Source organism: Cryptococcus neoformans, chromosome 9, assembly GCF_000149385.1.
Source record: "Cryptococcus neoformans var. neoformans B-3501A chromosome 9, whole genome shotgun sequence".
Classification (NCBI taxonomy): Eukaryota; Fungi; Basidiomycota; class Tremellomycetes; order Tremellales; family Cryptococcaceae; genus Cryptococcus; species Cryptococcus deneoformans.
The window spans coordinates 395,232-413,872 of NC_009185.1; the positions used below are offsets into that span (position 1 = coordinate 395,232).

The 18,641-nt window shown below is 46.3% G+C and overlaps 4 protein-coding genes and 2 non-coding genes across 6 annotated transcripts in view; 4 read left to right on the top strand and 2 right to left on the bottom strand.

The window, feature by feature from the left end:
• Window positions 1-507: 507 nt before the first annotated feature.
• On the top strand, window positions 508-3,789 carry CNBI1400 (hypothetical protein; the record flags this gene model as incomplete). Its single annotated transcript, XM_768433.1, has 23 exons — window positions 508-576; window positions 631-657; window positions 707-774; window positions 826-879; window positions 936-953; window positions 1,004-1,238; window positions 1,306-1,689; window positions 1,739-1,851; window positions 1,910-1,996; window positions 2,046-2,120; window positions 2,174-2,242; window positions 2,289-2,313; window positions 2,362-2,454; window positions 2,507-2,566; window positions 2,620-2,699; window positions 2,754-2,804; window positions 2,859-2,978; window positions 3,030-3,091; window positions 3,145-3,158; window positions 3,208-3,269; window positions 3,325-3,492; window positions 3,547-3,634; window positions 3,694-3,789. The coding sequence occupies 23 exons, from the start codon at window positions 508-510 to the stop codon at window positions 3,787-3,789; spliced, it is 2,118 nt and encodes a 705-aa protein (XP_773526.1).
• Window positions 3,790-4,323: 534 nt separating this feature from the next.
• CNBIt060 lies at window positions 4,324-4,412 on the top strand. The gene is given in 2 exon segments: window positions 4,324-4,362; window positions 4,376-4,412. It is a non-coding gene; the product is annotated as a tRNA-Val (tRNA).
• A 679-nt stretch (window positions 4,413-5,091) lies between these two features.
• On the bottom strand, window positions 5,092-5,180 carry CNBIt100. Its single transcript is given in 2 exon segments — window positions 5,092-5,128; window positions 5,142-5,180. It is a non-coding gene; the product is annotated as a tRNA-Val (tRNA).
• A 257-nt stretch (window positions 5,181-5,437) lies between these two features.
• On the top strand, window positions 5,438-7,306 carry CNBI1410 (hypothetical protein; the record flags this gene model as incomplete). Its single annotated transcript, XM_768434.1, has 8 exons — window positions 5,438-5,591; window positions 5,649-5,686; window positions 5,735-5,785; window positions 5,837-5,901; window positions 5,948-6,019; window positions 6,070-6,217; window positions 6,255-6,497; window positions 6,545-7,306. 8 exons carry the CDS (start codon window positions 5,438-5,440, stop codon window positions 7,304-7,306), a joined length of 1,533 nt encoding a protein of 510 aa, XP_773527.1.
• A 4,536-nt stretch (window positions 7,307-11,842) lies between these two features.
• Window positions 11,843-15,831, top strand: CNBI1420 (hypothetical protein; the record flags this gene model as incomplete). Its single annotated transcript, XM_768435.1, has 18 exons — window positions 11,843-11,981; window positions 12,026-12,062; window positions 12,130-12,345; window positions 12,402-12,439; window positions 12,492-12,588; window positions 12,636-12,721; window positions 12,776-12,867; window positions 12,927-12,989; window positions 13,030-13,205; window positions 13,252-13,307; window positions 13,370-13,636; window positions 13,689-14,735; window positions 14,788-14,849; window positions 14,897-15,083; window positions 15,137-15,308; window positions 15,363-15,465; window positions 15,521-15,607; window positions 15,658-15,831. 18 exons carry the CDS (start codon window positions 11,843-11,845, stop codon window positions 15,829-15,831), a joined length of 3,099 nt encoding a protein of 1,032 aa, XP_773528.1.
• A 1,136-nt stretch (window positions 15,832-16,967) lies between these two features.
• CNBI1430 (hypothetical protein) overlaps window positions 16,968-18,641 on the bottom strand; it is a gene marked incomplete at both ends in the record, with an annotated part of 1,791 nt that continues 117 nt past the window's right edge. Inside the window, 8 exons of the mRNA XM_768436.1 lie at window positions 16,968-16,975; window positions 17,032-17,201; window positions 17,259-17,374; window positions 17,422-17,776; window positions 17,832-18,200; window positions 18,262-18,391; window positions 18,451-18,509; window positions 18,571-18,641. The exon at window positions 18,571-18,641 is cut by the window's right edge and continues 117 nt beyond it. Of these exons, the coding sequence (XP_773529.1) occupies window positions 16,968-16,975; window positions 17,032-17,201; window positions 17,259-17,374; window positions 17,422-17,776; window positions 17,832-18,200; window positions 18,262-18,391; window positions 18,451-18,509; window positions 18,571-18,641 (1,278 nt within the window). The remainder of the gene's footprint in view (window positions 16,976-17,031; window positions 17,202-17,258; window positions 17,375-17,421; window positions 17,777-17,831; window positions 18,201-18,261; window positions 18,392-18,450; window positions 18,510-18,570) is intronic.

Below are 18,641 nucleotides of genomic sequence, written 5' to 3' on the forward strand. Positions count from 1 at the left end.
AATGGCAAACATGTGCGATGATTCATGGCACCAGCCACTCACAGATCGCGCAAGTCAGGACCAGGGCGGGTCTGGGTTAGTGCCCACACACTTATTATGATTGTGGCACGGGGCCCCAACCTTAGATCCAACCTCCAAACATTACATAATATAGACCAGCGTGCCGCAACTTTGCAACGGTAGGGTGAGGGTAAAGCTCGACACACGCAAGCCCCTCGACGGACCTCGTCCTCGTCGTCCTCCTCGGAACTTAACTTTGTCGGAGATGAGCCAATGTCCGTCGACGGGCCTGTGTCGAGCCTAGCTAGGGTGAAGTTAATCCAAGAACCGGATGACGTCGTTCCTCACTCAGAATCGGATTTCGTTACTACTACTACAGAGGATAGGTGTATCGATTCATGAACAAACTCCAACATAATATTGGCCAATCCGATACGTGCAGGCAACACTCAAGCTACATTCATCTCCTTTCTAACATATTTGCAGTCGCCAACCAACGAGAACAAGATGCTCGAACCCACCGATATCCCCAATAAGTCGTTGGATAAGTCGGGCTCGCCCGTTCGGTCTATTCAGGTAGGTGTGGGCGTACTGTCCGCCTCGAAAGCGATACTCATCACGTTTACGCAGGACCATGCGCTCATCGGAAACCTCAGAGTGGGTAGCTTGTAGTGGTGCACCTATTGTACAGTGCTGATACAAGTAGACTGCGGCACTAGTAAGCGTGGACGGCTCGATTGAATCCATGTGTATACCGTACTTCGACTCCCCGAGGTCGGTGTTGTTCAAAACAAAATACAAACGAGTGTTCACTGTTTTTGTTAGTGTCTTTGCCAGAATTCTAGATGCCGAAAAGGGTGGTCACTTTTCCATTGCCCCGTTAGTGTCCGCTTTGGCTAAACGTGTGTCTGGGACTAATGTACAGCACCTCACAGCACATGGCCTTTCAAGCCGTGAGCCTTCGCCAGGTCATGTTTTATTTGAATACTAATTCTAATTTTAGTAAACAAGCCTATGCGCCCAACTCTAACGTGCTCGTTACCAAGTTTCTTTCTGAACGGGGTGTTGGTGTGATGACGGATTTGCTGGTGCCCAGAGGGGCAAATCTAAACAATTCGTCAAGCCGAGCATTTTTGCCTTGGCTCATCAGGAAAGTGGAAAGTATTAGGGGAACGGTCCCTTTCAAGATGGAATGTGCGCCTGCATTTAATTATTGTCGGGACAAACACACGGCCGAGGTGAGTCGAGATGCATTAATTCTCGATTGTTTAATATTGCATATATTTTCTGATTTTTGCGTCGTAGATTGTCCCTGACGACTCATCATCTAATGTCATCTCGCAAGGCACTAAAGTTCTTTTCAAATCGCCCTCCCTTACTTTGGATCTTCGAACAATCACTTGGTCGTCTGATCAATGCGTCTCCGACCCAGAGATCAAGCTTCAAATAGAAGATCTTTCGGAGAGGGGTTTGCTGGGCCCTGCCGCTGCCTGTGACTTTGAGCTTGAAGAGGGACAATGTGTGGTCTTTGTCATGAGGGAGGTTGGCGACTACAGTTATGCCAACGAGGAACACCAGGAGTTCGCCAATCCTACAACGAGTAAAGCGAAGGCGATGGGTGTGCCTGTCGAGCAGATGTTCGAGGCCACCAACAGGTTGCGGCCCAAGGAAAATCCTATCTTAACCAAGGTAGGTTACTGTAACTGGGGTTCTAATCATGGTTGACGTAGGAATGTAGTCACTGGTTGCAGCTTTGATTCGCGATACTACTTCCTATTGGAAAAAATGGATTGGCGGGATCAAGTATAGCGGTCGCTGGAGGCAGGCAATGTTGCGATCTGCTTTAACTCTGTAGGTCTGATCGAGATTGTACTGCGGATATTGATAACCTTTTCTTATTCAACCACAGTAAGATGCTGGTCTTTGAAGAGACAGGTGCTATCGTAGCAGCTCCCACCTTTTCACTTCCTGAGTTCATTGGAGGCCAACGTAACTGGTGAGTTTCAAGGGATATGTGGCTTTGAGTACTGAATATGTCATTTCAGGGACTACCGTTTCACATGGGTCCGAGACTCCAGTTTTACGCTATACGCTTTGATCAGATTGGGCTTCACTGAAGAGTACGACCATCATCTGGCCCAAAATCCAAACCCACGCTGATCGGTCCACGTAGAGCGGATGCTTTTGTGAATTTCATACTTGAAAGACTGAAAGATAGGAATTCTGACGGCTCTCTTCAAATGTAAGCTCATTAAATATGTATAATCCAGAACTGACTTCTATAAAAGTGTCTATACTATTCACGGTGGCAAGGTAAACATCTACTCGCAACACATTTAATAAGGTGCTTACAGAACTTAGGACCTCGAGGAGATCGAGCTGAGCCATTTGGCCGGTCACAAGGGCTCAAAACCGGTCCGCATTGGCAACGGTGCTGCAGACCATCTGCAACTCGTCAGTTCTCATTTCTTAACGTCCAGACTTGCCAAACTAACAGCCTCCCAAGGACATTTACGGAGAGCTCTTGGACTGTATCTACCTCGCTCAAAAGTATAGCAAACCTCTTGTGAGACAATAGCCACTTCCTTGCATGAACGAAAAAGCTAACTGTCAATGTAGGGCTGGGATTCTTGGGTAGCTGTTAGACAAGTCGTGGACTACGTCTGCGGTCAAGTCGATAATCCGGACTTGTCTATCTGGTGAGCGCCATGATCAAGTGTTTATGAGGTTCAAATTGCTAACCAAGTATCCAGGGAGGTCCGAGGCCAACAGAAAAATTTTACTTATTCCAAGATCATGATGTGGTATGTTTCTTTGCATAAAAAAGCTTATGAATAGGTTATTCAATCTACCTTTAGGGTTGCTATAGACCGTGGTATTCGGCTCGCAGACAAAAGGTGTTTGCCTTGTCCCAACCGATCGAAGTGGCTCGAGACAAGGGATAGATTGTATGAGACGATTCAAAACAAAGCTTGGAAGTAAGTTACCTCCGATATGGGAAGATACCTTGGCCAACTCGTTTCTCGCAGTCCAGCTAAACAAATATTTGCCCAATCTTATGAGGATTTGAATACGCTTGATTCTGCTGTTTGTGAGTATTTGCATTAATCATTCGATATGTGTAACTGATGAGCGAATCCGTAGTAATCATGCCGCTGGTGAGTTCCACCATTTGCCCAGTGAACAAGATCTTATTTTATTTCAAAGGTCTTCTTCATTTCTGCTGCGGATCCCCGATTTACAAACACTCTCGACGCTATTCTTAAGACGTATATCTGATCTGATCTGATAGCCATGCGAGGTCAAATGCTGACCCTTACTTAGACCAGAGAAAGGAGGCCTTACCGCGAACAATTCAGTGTACCGATACAACGCACAGCTCTCTGACGACGGTATAGGCGGCGAGGAAGGCGCCTTTTCCCTATGCACTCTTTGGTGCGTTGAGGCCTTGACTAGAGCTGGTGTCTATAATGCGAAATATCTCGATTATGCGTAAGCCGATTGGACTTTTGAATGTGGGGCGCTGATGTAGTGATAATCGTATAGCATGAACATGTTCATTGATTTCCTTGGCTACGGTAACCATGTTGAACTGTACAGTGAAGAAATTAGCCCCGGAGGCGAAGGTTTAGGTGTAAGAGAAAACCGAATCCTTTCAGGCTGGGTGTAGCTGATACTGGCTGTTTCCAATAGAACACTCCTCAGGCATTCTCGCACGTTACACTCATTTCTGCTGGATTCAACCTCGATCGCGCATTGAGTGGAAATGGCAGAAGTGCGTGGGCGTAAATGACGAACGAAAAAGATAGTGGAGTCGAAGGAAAAGGATTAAGGCAAACATGAATGGCATTTATGAAGCTCTTTTTATGGGGGTATATGCTCCTATCACAGATAGCTGATCAGTGATAGAGAAAGCTCAGAAAACCACACTTCTAACAGATAAGTACGGTGACGAGATAGTCTGCACGGATCTTTCCCCCTAAAAAACCATCTTCAATACAAGATATTAAATCCAATCATGATCAAGACTGCCACCAGGCCATCCAAGGGTATATAATATGGGAACCATCATCTTCATACGTACTCCTCTTCACCAACTTGTAACGAGAATCCAATTGGTACATTTCTCTCCTCATTCCCACTAGCCAACTTCTAGCTTCTGTACCCCACTAACCCTTTGCAGCACCAGAGACATCTTCTCTATTAACTGCTCTCCCCTTACCTTTTTGCTTTTAGCTCCCTCGTCAATCGGTTATCTTCCACGCTCCTTACTTTCTGGGTATCTGATTATATTTAGCCATTATACCTGATTTATTACACAATGGTCACGTGATGGAGTTGGTCACCATACCTGTCTAACATTCCTTGAATGTCTTCACAGGAGGTCGGCGGTTCGATCCCGCCCGGGATCATTTTTTTTTTTTCATTTTGGTATTTTTGAACCGCCGCCAGAATCAGCTGGTCATGGTGGATAATTAACTTGTCGCGGTCGGAGACGATATTAGAGCGCGGACAGCCAAATCTAGAGAGCCGGCAATGGTCATAGAAGGGTTGAGCGAGCGCTGGTGCCGTAAAAATTGTGACCATAATAGAAACGAGCGTTATCCAACCGGTGAGACGATCGATGATGACCATAAAACTGTCGTAATCGTGAATGACGGGAGAGGACCAACAAGAAGGTCAATACCGATATCGAGAAATTGGAGTCGGAGACTGGAAGCGAGTGAAGTTGACACCGTGGGCTTGGCCTGGATGTCTTGAGTGATGACAAGTGGCGCAAGCCTTGACAAAATTCGTGATGAGACATTGCTGCTGATGGACAAATCCCAATTGCCAAAACCAAAAAATTGTATGGACCAAAAATCTGCGCATGTAATACACTTACACTCTACTACACTGCAGTACTGCTGTATCTCAAAAGAATTTAATCGGGCTGGCCCTTTTTTTGGTCGTCTCCGTATCTCCGCTAGTTCTTGTGTCTATAATATTTTATGCAGGCACACAAATAAACGTGTCGATTTTCCGGCCGCTTGTTGGCACATGCAAATGTCGTTAATAAGCGCCTCCTCACCTTTTGAGCGAAAAAAGAAATGATCCCGGGCGGGATCGAACCGCCGACCTCCTGTGAAGACATTCAAGGAATGTTAGACAGGTATGGTGACCAACTCCATCACGTGACCATCCTGTTAAGCGTGAGGTTAGTCTACTCGTAGTGGTACCAGCGGAAAGTAAATTAATTATATGAAAATGCAACGGCCTCTACTAGCCAGTCTCATTCGTTTGACACCCATATCTCCAAGTAGTCATCTCCCAAGATGACACACCCACTATACTTGCTATAACGTTCATTTCTTCCAACTGCCTCTATCAGAAAGATTACAAAATTGCTACCAGCAACAACAACCAATCATCAACAGCGACAGCAAAGGGCACTTCTATGGTTATCGACTGCGTCATGTCAGAGCACCGAGCTATTCGAAAACATGCGGCTCAGCACGATCTGTTCAACAGATTGCACTCCATTGCAACAGATGAAGAATTTGTTAAACGAGTGGGGAAGTCATGGTACAATAACCGTTTTGAGGTCGTTCGTAAGTATTCTAATCCAAAAGTCAACCATGCGAAGTGCGCTGGGCTGATCGGATTAGCTAATCAGAGATGTGGAAACTGGTATTGTGACCCCACAGTAGGCTATGTTCAACACATCAGAGAATCCTGCTCACGTACAAAGTAGAGCAGTTCCAATGCTTACGCATATTTTAAGTCAACTGATGGGCATATGTTTGTAAGTATTATGGTCCTTGGATGTACTGGGTGGATTGACATACATACGCAGCATTGGGATTTCAATCTTCGGCGATCGAATCTGTCTTTAGCAAGCTATGCGGAGGCAAAGGGAGGGTATGGAGTTCTAGCATTTCGCCGGCCTTGTACTAATGCAGTGAAGCCTGATTTTAGTTGATTCAACACGGCAAGGGAAACGCATGCCAGACGGGCTGTCTAAGACTGTACCTATCTGGTAAGTAATAGGAAACAAATTTGCATTTCTCGCCTAATGGTCCTGTCAAGGTGTGCCGTAATCAACATCGCTGTTTCTCTGCGCCATGATGTGCCTCAGGACTGGGACACTGACATCTATCTCTCACCTCAAATCGTCCCACCCACAGAGAGGTCCCAAATAGAATCAAAGCTTCGGGCTTGGGCGGAATCTTTGGAGGTACGTGCGAAAATACGTGATTAAATTAACTTTGAAGCGCTCTTCTTTGCCTCTCCCCCATTTAGCACGGCCTCTTCGCCCCTTTTTCATCCATCCCTCAACTTCCTATGCCCCGTCCATCCCGGAGACTCCAGAATACATACCTATTATTTGCTTATCAGCTTCTAGATGGGTTAGCAAAGGTGGGGACGATATACCTTCAGTAACTAGCATTGGGCAGCGAAAGGTCGGGTTTGAATATGTCCCGGGAGGGGGGGACGATGATGAGCTTTGGGCCCGAGTTAGTTTATTCTGTCTTCCTCCGCACTGTTGCTGATACTGTCCAAGGGATTGAAACCCCTTCTTTTCCACCAACATAAGAAAGACTTGCTCTCAGTTGAAAGAGACGATTTACCATCTCTTGTCGACCGGCTAGTCAAATCAGCGGATCCAGTAGCAGGCATTAATACCTCCCTAATGGACTGTGATCTATCCTCTTCGGTACTGGCAGGTGTCCCTACTCCCAATTCCCTCATGGCACTTGATATTGGTCCGCCAAGTACGAAAGCTCCGTGGTCACTTTCTCCCTCCGAGGTACTTCGAGTTGTGCCAGTCGACAAGTATCCCAAAAACACTCCTTTTCTTCTCGGAGTCCATCCATCCGAACGTGTGCTAGCAGTTCCATCAGCGAAAACGGACGGCAAATTTTATGCGACAGCACTTCGTGAGCTGGTCGATCATGTGAGGAAAGTGAGCATCGAACAATCAAAGCCGATTGTGTTACGCCCAGGGAAAGCTGTGGACGTCCGAAAAGCTATTGCTTCTGTAAATAATGCGCAGAGTATCGATCCTGCAGCCATCAAAATCACATCGCCAAGTTTCTTAGTTGATGCTCGCAAGGTTATTCTGCCACTTGCCCTCGTGATTCTTTGCGCACTCCCTGGAATTTCTGAACCTTCTACCCATGCACTTCCCGCCGAAAGCAATTTATCGAAAGACCATGTGGCAGATAGATTGCACAGGCTTGTTGCTTTATGGCCGGATGGGAATCCTCCAAGAGTAGCTTTGAAGAGAGTAAATGAGTTTCTCATGAGCGAATCGCGAAAGTGAAGACGATTGATGTGAGTTGGGTGTTGCAGTGTCGGGTTACAACTTTCCTCAAGGATGATGGGAAGCACCTTTAGCTATTATAGTTCGGCGCCCTGGGTCGTTCGCCTATAGTTGAGCTTGAAGCGTTGGCTTGGAAGTTGGAACATATACGCTACTCGGCGGTTTGAGAAGACGAAGCGGCTTGGGCGATGCATTCTATCTAATCGAAGGGCCGATTTCTATATACCGTGTCGAAGCTCTATGAACTGATTCAACTTCCCAGTTTCCTTTCACTTTCTTCCAGTCTCCTCTCGTTCCTCTATATCCTTACAACGTTAAAGTCAGCGTTGTTCGGTGGAAGGCGGAAGAAAGGAAAGACACAACGTACTAGTGAGAGCTTTTCTTTACCAGCGACCATTTTCCACATAGCTAGACTTTTACCACTAAGTGTTTTTCACACTGAGAGAAGGAAGAGGAGTATTAAGAGGGCGCACTGGACAGCAACAGAACTTATTTCAGCAACGTGTCCTTACGCCAAGAATATTGAAATGTAATCCACTTACGCCGCCTTGGATCGTAATATCTTTTGGGCTTTTTCAATGGTAGTCCTCTTCGTAATCGTTCTGCGTTCGACAGGCTTTCCTCCCTTGGACTAACACCTATTGGTACAGGAGCTTGGGCTGCTTGAGAGATAGACACCGCGAAAGCGAGGAGGATAAATAAAAAGAGGGCCAATTTGACCATATTAAAGAGCAGAAATTGATAGGACACAGGCGTTGTCGGTCCCAACGGCAGCTAAATTTGAAAGAAAGGGGAGGAACTACAGTGCAGTTGTGGAAGGGATAGAGAAAATGACCCTTTCAATTGAAGCTTCCTCAAAATGGGGCTAGCAAGCGAATCGTGTGGAACTTTCAGGCTTTTGAGAAAAGCAAAGAGTAATTTGGTCTAAACGATGCAGTTGGTATAGTGCTATAGCAGGAAAAAAAAGAGAATGATTAAACGAGTGGTGAGAGGCATTGATGGTGGGGCGTCTGCCTAGGATGACGAGTCTGCCACTTGTATCCATGCGAGGCTCAAACGTAAGAGGGATACTTGGCAGCATCTCAGATCATTGACACGATCCTGTGCTTGGGGTCAATAGTTGTTTGTCTGGAATGATCAGGGGGCCGAGCATAACCAGAACCACTGAGTCGACAGCGACTGGCGTTGTTCAAACGCGCATATAGCAGGACAGTTTGACGAACAGATCTTCTTTGGCCTAGCCGTCCCCTTGGTACCCAGTTTGGATTTGCGCCAACGTCTGGAGGGTTTAGGTTTGATGAATATGACATTACCTCAGCGGCAGTTGCACGGCTTTTATGACCCAAATCCATGAGTCAGAAGTGGAGACACGAAATGGGAAATGAATTATTGAGCAATTTGCGAGAAGGTTTCCATGGTACTTTCAGATCTAATCAAAGAAGAACCCGCGCAAAAAGAACAGACCAACTTTCTCCTCGCCCTTACGTACATCAGTATACGTATAGGAGGGTTGCTAACCTCATTCGCGCTTGGTGGCTGGCATGCCTACTTTTAACATGATTCTCCGATCGGCAAACAGCGGAAAAATAATAGAACGCGATCGCCGTTCGGGCCTTTTTCTTCCTTCTTGTCTTCTTCTTTGTCCTTCCTGCAGTAGTAACCTTGTTCCTGAGTCCTCATCCTTGCCGTCGATCCATACGTCATCGATAACAAAAGCCATGGAAGCGAATCTACTCCGCCTGTATTAATTATCAATATACGTAGTACCCCGCCATTATTCATTATTAGCACATCGGTCATCCCTGCAGCCTATCGCTTATGCATCATTCACCATCAACACTTCAACTCTCCCATTAGCACACTATTCAGCTCTATGTATCTCTACAATCTATAAGCAACAGTCCGGAATCTGGGAAAGAAAGTGGAAATATTTAATTGTATTATGGCTCAAAGCGGGACACTAGTTGCGGAACATGACAAATGGAAAAACGAGAAGACGCCGGTCGGTTTGTTCATTATTATCATCGATGTCATGTCATCCTTGACAAGTGCATGATACACATGATCTACCTATACAAACACAGCAACGGCCTATACGTAGAACATGCTCAAACATCCGCTCCCTAAGATCTAAGAGAGGAGGGGGTCCTACAATAGATGGAGGGAAAGTGCCACTGCGTGAGGATACGGCCAGAGGAGATGTCGCTAGACCCGGATAGACCGAGCTGGTCTGGAAATATGAGATGAGTGATCTAAAGATGAGGAGAAGCTGTGCAAGGTGTAAAAAGGTTCACAAGATATCCATGTCTTAACGGGCGGAGGATCTCCTCTCTCACCATCTTCACCCTTCTATATATAATACTGCACTGCCTAGACACCACATTTCTGGATTCCGTCTCTTCCCTTTCGACAGCAACTTTCATCCACAACCTCCGTACCAGGCTCTTCTTCCGCCTCCAGTGCCAACCTTAAAAAAAGCCCCCGTAAAGAAGCAAGGTCATTGATTTTTCTTATTGGAAGATTCCTAATAGTTGGCCATTCATGACGCAATAATAAAATACTGCGCTGTATTGATAGCACAAAGGTGCCGTCAATTGCAATGGGAGCTGCATGATCATACCTGATAGTTTCAAATCCCCCCGCAACCGGCGTTCTTTCATATTCAGTTGATGATGGCTTGGTACAATTTCAGCTGTATTTACTGCTTTCTATTCATTCCGACTAGTGTCTCTAACATTCTTTACAACACCTAATGCACCTAAGGGTGATTATCTACATGCACATGAAGCTCCAAAAAAGATCTTGATTGAGTAGCCAGAGATTATATTAGTAGTCGGATATGTGTCCGCTCCTTAAGGCTGTGATCGGGTAGAGTCTCGTCTTAAATGCTAAAGTCTATGGAATGGTGTTCGCCACATTAGGTTTTTTTAGCTCGCCCACCTCATGGCTTTAATGCCTGCATCTTTACAAACTTGTAAGCTTGCAAGGTTGTAGTGGCTGCTGGTGTCACTGTCCTCCGTCCCTCGAGATCGTAGAGTTCGAAAAAAAGCACCTGATGCTACTTTAGTTTCGTGTCCTCGGTAGTTTGTACTCAGGTGTGCTGGAGACACTATAGGTTGACGATGCGGTGGCTGAGCTAGAGAATTCGAGAAGACTAAGCTGCTTCGGGCTATGCATTTTTCTACTCGAAAGGCTACGCCTTTTACATCTTTTCTAGCTCTACGAGCTGACTAATCTTTCTCACACTTTCCCTACATCCTACGCTCATACCTCTGTCTTCCCTAACACCTTTCTGCACGGTCCTCCTTCTCTTCCTCTCTCCTTCCTCTCTGTCTCTCTCTCTCTCTCCTCGGCATTCCAAACTGCTTCCCCGTCTTCCTCCTTGTCTTCCTCCTACCTTCGCGTGATCGTTCCTCTGTACCCTTACAACTGTATAGCAATCTTCCAATGAAAAAGATTAATAACCTTGCTTATGGGGGGCTTTCTATTAAGGTTCAATTTGCTTTACAGGTGAAAAAGGTGCCAGCCTACTATACCTGCTTACTACCGCATACCATATCTACTAAACCTTTTCCGCCACATAATCACTATCCCTACGGGAGAGTATATCATGATAGCCAGGGAAGTCCTGGTGATTTGGACTAAACCACCCTTGATGCTACACTGTATAATGATATGGCTTGCCAGGTAACATCCTCAACACGCTTCGGAATGTCTGTCCCCATATTCTAAGGGATGGAATCAGACTCGAGCGAGGAGTCGCAGAGGGGGCTGGTTGATAAAATGGGTTGGGGGAGTAGGGCTTATTGATATCATGTACTCAGATGTTGCCTGTCTTTTTCCATTAAGACTTCATTTCAGCCCTTCCCTGCTTCAATTGATCCATCCGTCCTTCTGACGTTACTGGGCTCTGCTATCTTCGTTCTAAAGCTGGAGACACAGACCTGACCATAAACAAGTGTGTCTCCTGTTGATGGTAGGAAAGTCCCGATAGGATGATGAAATCGGCCGTAGATGCGTAACATCATAATCCTTTTGGATCCCCAGACGGATTATTGATCTTGCTTGATGTTTGAAAGCCAATAGACGCCTTAGCAAAAGCGCCGTTGTAGTTGCGTAGCCTGGAGCCACTTGCAGTTTAAGTGGTGTAACAGAGTTATGGTCAAGATGGCTAGAGGGTAGAACGTTATATAGCAATGATAATGATGTACATCGATAAGTAGTAAGGGAAATGATTGTGTTGTTGCAACAATGCGTGGAACGAAGTGAGGATTATTTAAGTTCAAATGCATAGTCAGGCACCGCCGGCGGCCGAGGTCGTTGGACCGAGGAACTGGTTAATTAAATAATTAACACATCGCATCGACAAAACAACCGAGATCCGCTGCGTGCCTTGGGGCGATAGGTCTCTCATTCCCGACATCGATTGAGAGTAAAGGTTTGACGTCTTACCGACATCAACACCCACAGTCGTCAGGAAGCAAACAACAGAGCAGAAAGGGCCCACATTGAGGGATCGCTCAAGCTGTGCAGAAGATGACAGTTCTCCTCGCATTCCCTGCCAAATGGGTCACGCAAGCACATACCCTCATCGGGTCACTAGCGTTTGCGGTCACTCTATTTGTAGGATGGGCTAGCGGTCTATGGCAGCCCCTGTGCACAAACTCCGTTGCTAGTAAGTGGAGGAGTAATCTTTGAACAACGCTGATCGTCCTTCAGAATGGCCAGTTGAATGGTTCCCGTCAGTCTCGGCTACGTGAGTCCTTCGCCCAGCAACTATTTCCCAGCATAAGAGAGAGCTGCGTACTTTTGTTGATGCAAAGTAGCATAGGTGACCATGCCCCTCCAAGAGCCCCATTTCACATCTTGATTGCTCTTTGTGCAACTCCGCGCTTCTGTCTTCTGCTCGTGCAATGGCTAGTTCACCGAAATCCACCACAGACTAGCACTCATTCGGGCAATATTAGAAATGCCGAAAGATCATCAGCGGTCTTGGTGGATATCGAGCTATTAGTGGGCGTGGCTAGGACCTTATGCTGGTAAAAACATCGGCCCGGAAAGCGAAGTATGTTTGCTAATGAGAGCTTACACGTAGTGGAGGATGGGTATATATCACTTCTCGCGACCAGCATGGTAAGTGCCATTTGTACCATTTTCGAAATAGTATGTGCTATATGTTTTCAAGACGTGCATGATCTATTCATGATCTTCTATCTCCTTCTTACCGTCCCATGGATGTTTTTATCATCTGGAAATGCGAATCGTGACTCCCAGCACAAGAGGTACGTTTCTGTCTGGATGGGAGTATGGTCAGCTTACAGCCATACAGGCGTCTTCCCTTCTATGGATTTCTGGCCACAATCCCTCCCTTGATGTGGTTCTACTATCGACATTCCGCTCTCAGAATACCCGGAGGTACGTCTGCTTTACTATCATATTTGGAAACTAAGCTTACACGAGGGGAACTAGCTTACACTTACTACTCGATGTTTGAATGGTCTCTTGTCTTCTGGGATCTTGCGTTTGATGCGCTTTCTGTCTTGGAACTGAACCATCTTCAGGTAGGCATCTTGAAATCACCCTTTAAGGTTTCTAGTACCCAAAGCTCAACACCATTTAGATTACTTTCATTGACACTTCTTCTCCTTCGTCTCAAATCGGAATCGCTGAAAATGCAGGGTGGGTTTGTTGATATTTCGAAGCAAGGCACATGATCTAAACAGCATATATCATCTCGTTCGAGTGCCTGTAGACAAAGTGCGTTCTACCTCGCGAAGCCATCTATTCCCGAGCATCTCGAGGACCAGATCCATATAGACTGGACTAGTCAAGGGGTGGGAAAACCGTCTCCAGCATGGAGACAGGCTGTCGCTTGGCTCAGTGATGTTTACTTTGGCAAGTGATTAGCAATGTTAATATAAGCTCAGCAGTTGATCATTGAGCAGCCATTTGTTTCTGGACGGTATTCACCGGGCTTGGTTTTCAATTGTTCTACTGGTCGGTATGGAAACTAGGTGAGTGTGTTATGGATAATCCGAACAAGCTCTTAACCCAATGTTTCAGCCCTGGCTGGTTCTGAATTCGCCCTTGCCGCCAATCTTGCAGGGTACCTTTTTGCCTTCAAATCTGCGCATCGTTACCTGGTTTCGCGCGATGGTCAGATCACCCAACGTATAGTTACAGTTATCTGTGGTATGGGCTGTTATTTTTTCCCTTGGCCGGCGGCCAGATTATTAGGCGTAACAATCGGAACTTGGGCGGGATGGTCAGCCATGTTTGGGACTTGGACAAGGGTGAAAGGTTCTCAAGAGATGATTGCGGAGGGACAGAGTGGGTTGACTGTCGAACTTTGATCCGATTTTATTGCTGATGTTGAGCCAAGTCATTGGGTTGGGTATGGTGATCGTTATGCTTCTCAAGTACGCTAACAAGTCAACCAACCCGTTTTGGTGCCTCGTGAACGAGGCTTCGGGTGGCTGGAACAAGACTGGTCTTGTTCTGGCAACTATCTGCCTCGCGGAATTTGCCTGTCGACCGACCGACCTGCATCCTGCATCTCCTTTGGTCGACTCTTCCTCTAAGAAAACAGAGAAACAAATTCCAAGGCCACTCCCAACCAAGATGCACACTAGATTAATTACTATCGGTCTTGGAACCCTTATCCACCTTCTGCAGACGTTCATGATGGACGCGGGCACAGTCATTTCGTGGACATGGACCGGATACCCTATAAAAGGACCTACTCTCCATCCGCACGCTGGATTTGTGATTGCTGCTGCATCTGCCGGCCTTATAGCCCCACGATTTTCCCTTACCTCAGCATGGTCTTTGTTGGGTTGCATAAGTGCCTATGTGCTCTATTTTTACCCTGATTGGATTGGTTTCTATGGAGGCCTTGGGCTTACCACGTACCTCACCAGCATCACTCCAGCGTATATCCGAGCCGCCTCAGCTTGCAATCCAGCGACTACATTCGGCAATGCGTTACTGATAAAAATCATCTTTGATGTCGCATCGGTAGTCACGACTGCCTACGCGTTCGTTCCATTGGGCTGGACCCTTCGCGAACGAACTGATTTGATTTTGGGTGGCTGTATGCTCGCTACAGCTATTGGAGCTTGGGCAAGTAATAACTTGGTATTACCTACCGCCTCCGAACTACCCTTACGTACTCAACGTAGGACCAGGGCCGTCACTCAGTTCACCCTTATCGCTTCCGCTTTTTTGTCAATATTCAGCGTCATCTTCGGCTACTCCCAAGTACCCACAGAGAAGCCATTGCCATACTATCCCGAACACCGAATATTCTCTGGAGGTATCTGGACAGTGCATTTTGGCGTGGATAAGGAGGGAAGGGACAGTCAGAGAAGGATGCGGGAGTTGGTGAGGGACATGCAGGTTGATGTATTGGGACTTCTGGAAACCGATTGTGAGCCACTTATACTAAATCATGTCAAGTCAATGCTGACTTGCAGCTATAGTACACCGATTTGTGTATGGGAATCGGGATCTCACTCGCTCTATCGCCGAAGACTTGGGCTACGTGGGTAATTGCTTGTTCTCTATAATTATATATTAACCTTCGAATAGTATGTCGATCTTGGCCCCGGCCCCAACAAACACACTTGGGGTGCAGCCCTTCTTTCCAAATTCCCTATTGTCAACTCTAGCCACCACCTTTTACCGTCTCCACATGGAGAGCTGGCTCCTGCCATCTTTGCAACTCTAGATATCCATGGTGAGGAGGTCAATGTTATGGTATCTCATAACGGCCAAGGTGAGTCAAGCTTTTCGATGCTACCTGCGGGGCTGACTACGCATCCGCCGCAGAGGAAGATCTTTTGGATAGAGAACTACAGACCACCGAGATTGCACGCATCCTTCGCTCGACCGCAAGTACTCCAGCCGTGTTCTTGGGCTATCTTGTCACTCGAACGGGAGATCGTCGGCCATGGCCCTACCAGATATTGATGGAGGATGGAAAGATGTGGGATATCGAAATGTAAGCATCATCTTCCATTTGATCACGGGAGCTAAATTCTGCGTATTATCAAAGCGGCGATCGATGGCGATGGTGCGAATACATAGCTTTCCGAGGTTTATGGAGGATTGCGTTTGCCCGAGTCCACGAGAGCGACATCACGGACACTGAGCTGCAGGTCGGCCATATTATTATCGTCACATCCATTGATGCTGATTCTACGCACGGAACAGGTTGGCAAGTTCATGTTAGCAAAACCTGGAGAGCGTGTAGTCTACGAGAACAATCAGGAGTTATATTGGCATATCGGGGAAAATGACGTGAGTAAAGACAACGTTAGCTCACTGCGACACTGATATCATGCCGTTAGATCCCACAACCGTGGCGTATGCCGAGCATGTTCAGAGGCAAAGGTGCCAGAGGGCATCGTTATGTCGTTTGGGATGGTCCTCTCTATTACATGCCTCCAGTTCAAAGTCAGTTAAGGGGCTACGGATGGGACTGGTCGAACGATTTCGAATCTGCTGCTGTAGAAAGAATTTAAGGAGTGTGATTAGATCACATTCAGAAGGGCTTACATTATGTATTCTATACTGTAACAATTCTGCGTGAAACTTTGCTCCCTAGTAGAATTGATAGAAGGCAATCCTCCGAGTTCTATTATCACTGTGTTTTTACGAAGAGGGAGAAGAGTTCCCCCCTTTCAAAATGGAGAACCCATCACTCAATTATACCTACCACCAAATATACGTAGGCTACTAATGGCACGGTATCAAGTGATCCATAGCCAGCGAAAAAGCCAAATCCAGTCTTTGCGTGACTGACAGCGAATATTCAAATTAAACGCGACGCGCTTTTCCCTTTCGTTCGAACGAAGGAACATGATTACATTCTTCGCCTTCTTCTGTCCATCTTGATATTATAGAAGTTACTCATCTTTCCAGGCAAATCCTATGGACGTCAGCATCAAGATCAACAGTAACTACTACTGCGTCATTATGTGACCATGAAATCATAAAGTCATGAAGATTAATGAAATGCTCTCATGTATTATCTTAATCCCTTAGTGCTCATTCGTTACATACGCATCTTCTTCGGTTGATTATCATTATTGTCGCTTTCGTCAGCTGCGTTTCGACACATCTACCAACTATCATGTCCAATGATATCCCATCATTCCGACCGTCTATGGCCTCAAATTATTCTCGATGGAGTTGAGCAGTTGAGCGACTGTATTAAAGTAAATAGATATATCCTTGTAGTTGGTGCGGAGCAGGTTATATAGTACTTGTTCTGTACGTATGTAGTATCTTCCTTCTTGATACTCTCAATCCGACTGCTCGTGTTACTGGTGGCAATATCAGTTCTAAAGCAACTGCAGAAGCAATTGAAAACGATGGTGTATATGGCTATCTTGCCCTAGTGTCAAAGCACGCCGATCGCCATGCAGATGGAATTTCTCTAGAATGGTGGTGGAAATCTATGAGTAAGTTTGCCGACACCGTTGCTGATGCCATCAGGAAGGATTTGTAATGTTGAAATAGAACTTGAGAAGATAGTCCCTTTTTCCTTATCATGCGAAAACAATATGATTGCAAACTGCAAGCAGCCCATGGAAATAGGATTATAGACTCCCCCAGCTCATCTCCCATTCTACAACTTCGAACATACTAATACAACCTAAAGGACTAACCAGCGTCAGCATTGATCTGGTTGTAATCCGCTTGGTGTCAACTGAACACACTTATGCGATCGCCTTTTACTGGGCGAATGAATGCGACGCCTAATTTCCCATCTTTTTCCAACTCTTGCAGTTGGGCCATTATAATCTCATGTTGGGTTTTACCTTCAGGATGGGGAACGAGGCTTTCCTTAATATGTGTTATGAATATTTTCAGACCATCAAGTGGCCTTCTGCCTCGGTTGAATTGATAAGCCAAGAGTTGCGATAAGAAAGATGGGTCAACTCACGTTTTTGTTCGGCTAACATGACCAGCAAGTACCTTCAACTCATGATAGACTGCGGGGGGAGAAAGGTGGCCGTACATGTGCTGTCCTAGTCGACTTGAATCATACGAGCATTCAATCTTCAAGAAACGTCAGCAACAGGTCTGATAGTACGAAAGAGACTTACAAATATACCACATAACCGTCCTTCAATCCATGACTTTGCCGCTTCTTCCCATATCACGGAGTTTAGTCGACCGGCTTTGGCTCTTAGTTCCTGATGCGTGCCATTTTCTCCTGATTTCCTATAGGCCGATTCCATATCTCCCAAAAAAAGAAATTCTTTGCCTTCCACTGGCTTTCGTCTTGAGCGAACGCTGGTCACTGGTTTGGGGGAAAGATATGGTAATGGCATATGTCGGATAAATGCACCAGAAGACTCGTAAGTTTCTTTGGATGTACTTCCATGAACTAGGGGGTATAGCCTGACCCCTAAGGAAGGAGCGCCAATTAGTGATTGAGGGGGGCTGTTCGTCTGTAGGCTATGGCGTAAAAGTTGAGGGCAGTTTCGGCAAGCGGTCCCAGAAAAGGACTTACGGTGATAGTACTAATGAAGCAGTTGAATTCTTGTTACATGGAAGTCGCGTATCAGACTCAGGAGATTTGGATTTTGTATGCTTGTCTGCTTGATTCACTTTTCTTCGCTTCTTTGGCGCTTCTGTTTTGCGATCCTCATTGTGTCCTGGAACCCAAGCTACCAGCTCAGGCCATATCTGACCAGTGTATGCTGTTGACAGCTTTTCCAATGTTCCTGTAGTTCCGTATACAATGGGGCACAGAGGAGGCAAAGGTTGCGAAACAGAGGCGCAGGTGGAGGCTGCGAGATTGGGCCGGGGAGGTGCTGAACCCGTAAGCATGATCAAAGACTGGACATGGTCAAGATGAGCATGCGTGATGAGATAGCCCCTGATGCCATTCATTCAGTGTCGATCCTGTATCCCTTTCGAGCATTAGTGGCTGAGCTTACGATACGAAGGAAAAGACATAAGAAGCCTGGAGTAAAGGAGTGCTGTAGTCCGTAGGAAAAGTGATACCAGGGAACATAGTATCTGGGGATTGCGAAGAAAACAAGGCTGAAAGAGCGCCCAAGCCTGAGCCTGTGAGAAACACCCTGAGTATCTTATTTCCCCCAGCTGAAAGCATCAGCAGCACTGACCTCCTTCTAGCCCCAGGATACCATCCTCCCAGCGTTGGTCAATAGCTTTCACCAGGTACCTATAAAACAGGCGCTTAAGGATGAGCTTCGGTTGCTTGCCCTATGATGGAGTAGACTTGCCCGGCGCAATCTGTCTCTAAGGGTCCACCACCACTTCCCAAGACTACGATCTCGAAGGCCGGCTCTGATGT